Source organism: Tupaia chinensis, unplaced genomic scaffold (assembly GCF_000334495.1).
Source record: "Tupaia chinensis unplaced genomic scaffold, TupChi_1.0 Scaffold000201_2, whole genome shotgun sequence".
Taxonomy (NCBI): Eukaryota; Metazoa; Chordata; class Mammalia; order Scandentia; family Tupaiidae; genus Tupaia; species Tupaia belangeri.
Window position 1 is genome coordinate 768,591 of NW_006159677.1, and position 6,758 is coordinate 775,348.

Sequence of the window (6,758 nt, forward strand, 5' to 3'; positions counted from 1 at the left end):
CGGCCCCACTATCATTATTTTTAAATTTGACCAGAGAAAGACAGAGAGAGAAAGTGAGAAAGCAAGGTGCCAGGCCCAGGACTTGAAGTGTGTTAAGCTATATGGGAGTCTAGTACCTTAACCACCATACCACCTGCTAGCACATGTAAATAATTCTTCTTCAAAAATTTCCCTCATTGCTGGAACCAGCAGATGGCATAATGGTTACATCACTGGACTCCCACGTAATTGACCATGGTTCAAGTCCCAGACCTGGAGGCTTAAAATTCATGCAGGGCCTGTGTGTGTATGTGTGCCCAAAATCCTGAGAGGAGAATGGAGAAGAAGAGGTTGCAAAATAGCGATCCTCTTTGGGGGGGAGGGGGATTTCCCACTTTCCCTCTCTCTCTGTGTCTTTTTGGCAAACGCACCCGCAACCTATAATCTCTCTTAAATTTATTTTTTCCTCATTAAATACATAGAGGTAGACTTTATAAATTAAGGTTAATCTATACAAAATCTCTATCCCTTCTAAAAAAAATACACTATCTGGTTACCAAGGAAAGATTAAGGTTCACTTCTTTATAGAATTCAACAGAGTCCATGAATAGTAGTAATTTCACAAATAGTAATCAATCCAACTACATAAACACAGTTCTATGTCATTCTATTGAGAACTTTATTGATAACTACACAGTCACTTATGGTATGCAGTATTATTTATTACTAAAATGTTTTACATATTTGTTCACAACAGATATGGATGTTTTCAGTCATCTTACTAAGAGCATGCACAATACCATCATTTAACTCTTAATGCTATGAATGAAAAAGAAGTATTAAGACAGAAACTGCTAACTATGTTCGCAGGAAAGATAAAATATAAATGAGAAAAAAAAAAAACTGCCTGAATTTCTGTGTACATTGTAAAATCAACCATAAAATCAAACAGATAATTTGACACAAATATAGCCTTAATGTGACCCATGATTACAAAGAGATATTTAAATATATTTTCTTAGCAAATGAGAAAGACGTGAAGATTTGTTAGTATATAAGTTGTCAGTAAACAGTTAAGTAACTATTTCTAAAAACGATGTATAGAAATCTTGAAGAAAACATCTCTAATGGTTTTACTCATATTCAATCAAACAACTGAAATCAAACTGAGGCACTAAATTGAGCTAAAAACAGGATATATCCCCAGTCTTCCTAGTAAGAGGAAGGTCTCTATTCTCACACACATCTACTGGGAGAGACAAGCACTGTACATTGCAGCAGAGGAAGAATCTCCTAGCTAGTGGTTTTTGAAGGCACCATTGCAGCTCTCGTGCTGAATTAAGAACACTCATTACTATTCACAAAGGTGTTTCCTGTACAAACTAGATCTCATCCCAATTCAGTCTACAGGCTGGAGCAGTCACAGCATCACAGAAGATTTTGAACCACTGATTGCCTGGTCAACACACATGAGCCATTGCAATAAAACCCAAAGTGGAGATTGATCTTGAGGTGAAGACATCTGTGGCAATCTAAACCTCTTGGAAAAAGGAAGTCAGATAACTGATGGAGGTTTAGCAGACATTCTTCATTGCCAAGTCAAACTACCAGAAAATGGGCCGGAGGCAGGTGTCTGGGCAGTCTGGATGCACCTGTAACGTCTCCCTCCATAGTGCCTCCATCATCTGACTAATGACTTCTTCGCGTCTGCCTTCCAAACCTAATGTGAGTTACTCTATTGCTATATTCTACATGGGACCATGAAGGGAATGAGTTCTGGGAAATCTGCTTCCCAACATCACCAACACCAACTTAACACAATCTAGAAATCTCTATTTCTAGATCGTATAGTCCAAATACAGGTCTCTCCTCTTAATTCGAACTCCATTATCCAAGTAAAAGAAATAGTAACGAAGATTTAAAAACCACCACGTGATGATCGAGCTCCATGACACTGTGGTAATGCACCACTCAAGAAAAGTGGATCCCATATAGGAAGCTTAGTTCGAATGTATGGCCCAGTCAGCCTGGCACATGCCTGGCATGCGTGCAAGCGGCTAGGATCTGACAGACTGGAGAGTGGGAGGAGGAGAAATCACAGCATGAGCAGAATCTGTGGAGACTGCTCATATATCTCCCATGAATTTATACATGCATATTTCTATTGTGATTAAAAGTTTTTAAAAAATGCCACATGAGGCAAGTAGAAAAATTACAATTCACAAAGACATTTTTTAGCAGTGTTAATCATAAGAGAACTCAAAAACTGAATTACAAAAAAAAATAAAAGGCTTACATACTAGAGATACATTTGAATTACCCATGAACTAAATACACTTCTAAATGAAAAAAGATAAATTTAATCAAAAAAAAAAAAAAAACAAACAAAACCAAAGAAAACACTTTTTTTCCTCAGCTAGCTCTATAGCACAGAGGTTAAGTGTACTGCATAGAGAGCTGGATCTGACATGGCTGACCATGATTCAAATGAAGGCCCCTGCTGAAAAACAGAGGTGCATGTATGTGCAAACCCAAATTCTGAAAAGCTGGAGAAACGAAGTAAAAAAGGATTATGGTACGACCATGTACAATGGGGGTGGGGTGGGGTGGGATGGGGGAGGTGCTGGTATTCTCTCGCTTTCTAACTTGGGAGTGCACGTACCCTCTGACAATAAAAAATAACCAACAAGACCAAAAAACACTATCTACTAAACACATACACCATTGCTTACATAGTATGTACAAAATTCTCTTAACTCAATGTTTCTTTTCCACATTAGAACTCCATTGTCCAGTGATCCACTTTAGGTATGAGCTAAAGATAACTCGTTTATAACTTTCATGACATTTCCTTTCTGTTTTATGTTCTATGGAGTATTTAAAACAAATTACTTGGCATAGACTGTTCATGTTAGTAACATCTGAAGAATTTCTGCATGAGTTTTCATGAGTTCAACAAAATATTTTACAACTGGAAAATTTCTTCTGTTTTCACACTGACATAATTTTGACCCTGTGTACACTCTTACCTGTGGACTAAGTGGAGACTTCTGCAATATTGCTCATACTGAAGATATTTCTCTCCATGTTTTCTATCATGGTTTTGAACTGAAACAAATAAAGACTTTTTCATATGCTTATATCAATGGAAGTTTTCTTCTCATGTGTTCTCCTGTGTGGCAAAGTTGTATGATAATAAAAGCTTTCTTGTGTTCTTCCTCGAGTTTCTCAATAGTATGAATTCTTTCGTGATTTTGAAGAGAACTGGAACAGTGAAAGGCTTTCCCACAGCCCTTATACATATGGTTTTTCTCCAGTATGACTTCTTCCATGTATTCTAAAGAGATGGGGTAAACTGAATAATTTCCCATTCTTCACACATGTAAGGTTTCTCCCTGTTGTGTGTTCTTCCATGTATTTGTAACTGATGGGCATAACGAAAGGCTCTCCCACATTGCTTACATTCGTAAGGTTTCCCTGCAGAGTGAAGTCCTTCGTGTTTTCGAAGGGAACTGAGAGAAACAACGCCTTTCCCACATAGTTGACATTTATAGGGTTTCTCTCCACTGTGACTTCTTTCATGTTTTCGACAATAACGGGAAGAACGATAGGCTTTCCCACACTGCTTACATTCGTAGGGTTTCTCTCCTGTGTGAGTTCTTTCATGCTCACGGAAGGAACTGGGCCAACTAAATGCTTTCCCACATATCTCACATTTGTAAGGTCCATCTCCGGTATGCATAATCACGTGTCTTTGAAGGTGAGAGAGACAAGCAAATGCTTTCCCACAATGCTGACACCTATGGGGTCTCTCTCCGGTGTGAGTTCTTAGATGTCTCTGACAGTCATAGGCACGACTGAAACTGTTGCCACAAATCTTACACTCGTAGGGTTTCTCTCCAGTGTGAATCCTTTCATGGATTCGAAAGGAACCTAACTGAAAGAAGACTTTCCCACATTCCTTACACTCAAAGGGCTTCTCTCCACTGTGAGTCCTTTCATGTACTCGGAAGGAATGTAAATGACTGAAGGCTTTTCCACAATCCTTACACTCATAGGGTTTCTCTCCACTGTGAGTCCTTTCATGGATTCGAAAGGAATGTAAGTGACGGAAGGCTTTCCCACATTCCTTGCACTCGTAGGGTCTCTCTCCACTGTGAGTCCTTTCATGGATTCGAATGGAATATAAATGCTTGAAAGCTTTCCCACACACATTACACTCATAGAGTTTCTCTGCATTGTGATTTCTTTCATGTTTTCGGAGATAACTGGAACAAATGAAGGATTTTCCGCACTGCTTACAGGGATGGAGTTTCTCCCTACTATGAGTTCTTTCATGCATTTGCAAGTAACAGGGGAAATCAAAGCCCTTCCCACACACCTTACATTTATACCGTTCATATCCATGATGCAACAGCATGTGTGTTTGCATATCTGTGAGACAAGTGAACTCTTTTCCACATTCTTTACATCCATAAAGTTTATCTCCATCATGAGATTTTTCATGATTTTTAATTGAAGTAAAACAATAAAAGGCTTTACCACATATCTTACATTCATAGGGTTTCACTATGGTGTGGGTTTTCTCATGTACCTGAAATAAGTGGAGATAATCGAAGGTCTTCCCACATATGTGACATTTATAAGGTTCAACATCAGTTCCTGTTTCTATGTGTTTTCCGACCGTGACGAGAAAGATGAAAGGTTTTCCCCATTGTGTATGTTTATATGGCTTCTCTGCATATTCCAGACACTCATATGGCTTCTGCCCTATGTCAGAGCTCATATACCCACTAGGAGATGAAGGAACAACGAATCCTTCTCCATATGCACTGGTTTCACATGATTTGACTGTAGGAGGTGTTTGCTCTTTCACATTGTTGTCTGTGACATGACTGATGGTTTCCCCATATGGACTAATTTCTTTCCCTTCATATATAGGATTTCTGTGAAGAATGAGCAGCACATTACTATGATGTCTCGATTAATATATGTTTAATTTAATTAATTAATAAGTACTGGAGCCAGCAGGTGGCATGGTGATTAAGGGTACTGGCCTTCCATGTGGCTGACTGTGGTTGGAATCCCAGACCTGGTGGCTTGGTTTCTTACTTTCTCTCACTCTCACTCTACTTCTGGTGAAATTAAACATAATAATAAAAAAATGAAATGAAATTAAACAATTATTAAAAATAAGAAGTACTAGGGACCAGCAGTTGGAATAAAAACTGTGTTGCTGGACTCCCACGTAATCGACCATGGTTCAAGTCCTAGACCTGGTGGCTTAAACTCACGCTGGGTGTGTGTGTGTGCGTGCCCAAGATCCTGAGAGGAGAATGGAGAAGGGATTGTGGCATGGCCATCCCCCTGGGGGGAGATTTCTCACTTTCTGTCTCTGTTTAAGTCACCAAGTCTGAGATTCGAACCGCGGTCAACTACATGAGAATCCAGTGACATAGCCATTACGCTAACTGCTGGTTCCTGGAATAAATAATCTTGAAGCTGGGTTTTGTTCATTTGTGTTTAAAATTTCGTGACAGTTTTCCAAGGGGATATTTTTTCTCTTGTGAATGCAAATTACCTTAGATCTTTTATAGCATTTTCATACTTCTCTTCAATATCCTCGTCTTCCCAGTTTCTCCCTAAAATACAGACAGAAACATGTTATATTTTACTAAAAAGTATGAAAAAAAATTATTAGATTCTAGTGTCAAAGCAAACTATGACCATGCCTGATTTACTGACCAAAGTACTCCCTTTTCCATGTTGCAAATCTTGCAACAGCATTCATGATTAAAGAACCCTGGAGGGTGGGCAGGTGGCATGGTGGTTTGCAGCACTCAATTCCCACATGGCTGACTGTGGTTCAAGTCCTAGACCTGGCAGCATGCTTTCTCACTTTCCCTTTCTCTATCTATGTCTCTCTCAGGTCAAGTAAAAAAATAATAGGGACCAGCAGTTGGCGTAATGGCTATGTTGCTGGCCTCCCATGTAGTCAACTGCAGTTTGAGTCCTAGACCCGGTGGCTTAAACTCAAGCTGGGCGCATGTGTGTGCGTGCCCAAGATTCCAAGAGGAAAATGGAGGAGAAGGGATTGCAGTGTGGCCATCCCCCCGGGGGGTGATTTCTCACTTTCTGTCTTTCTGGCGAGTGCACGCACCCTATAGCAAAAACCTATCAAAAAAAAAAAAAAAAAAAAGAAAGAAAAAAAAAAACAATTAAATAAATAAAAATTCTTAAAAAAACAACAAACAAACAAAACACCTGGGGGCTAGCAGGTGGCATGGTAGTTAAGGCATTGGAATCCCACATGGCTAAAGTCCTGAACCCGGCACTTGCTTTCTCTTCTTTCTCTGTCTTTCTCTGGTGAGCACACATACCATATAGCAAATTTAAACAACAATAACAACAAAATAACTAATTAAAAAAAAACTTGTTCTTAATTAAAGAATGTCATAATCCTTACCTGTAAAGTCCAGATTCTCGATAGTTTCCCATATTACATCTCCGTAGAGTTTCTTCTGTGAAGTATCTAGCAAAGTCCACTCATCCTGGGTGAAGTTCACAACCACATCTTCAAAGGCCACTGAGTCCTGAAACATTTCACATGTGTGGAGGAGAAAGGGTGAGACTGACTGCATGGGGGAGATACACTAAATAATAAGTTCAAAAGATGCTGTGTGGGGCTGGCAGGTGGCGTGGTGGTTAAGGGCGCTAGACTCCCACATGGCCGACCGCAATTTGAGTTCTGGACCTGGTAGCTTGGTTTGTCACTTTCC

The 6,758-nt window shown here is 39.5% G+C and overlaps 1 protein-coding gene across 3 annotated transcripts in view; it reads right to left on the bottom strand.

The window, feature by feature from the left end:
- Positions 1–1,394: 1,394 nt before the first annotated feature.
- The window catches only part of LOC102486279 (zinc finger protein 709-like), a 27,362-nt gene continuing 21,998 nt past the window's right edge, over positions 1,395–6,758 (bottom strand). Inside the window, exons 2-4 of one of the 3 annotated variants that reach the window (XM_006147205.3) lie at positions 6,446–6,572; positions 5,561–5,621; positions 1,395–4,925 (exon numbers count right to left, since the gene is read on the bottom strand). In XM_006147205.3, the coding sequence (XP_006147267.2) occupies positions 3,317–4,925; positions 5,561–5,621; positions 6,446–6,572 (1,797 nt within the window). In that variant the 3' untranslated portion in view covers positions 1,395–3,316. Of the gene's footprint in view, positions 4,926–5,556; positions 5,622–6,445; positions 6,683–6,758 lie in introns of those variants that run through there. The other 2 variants (XM_014587347.2, XM_027771327.1) reach the window with 2 other exon arrangements.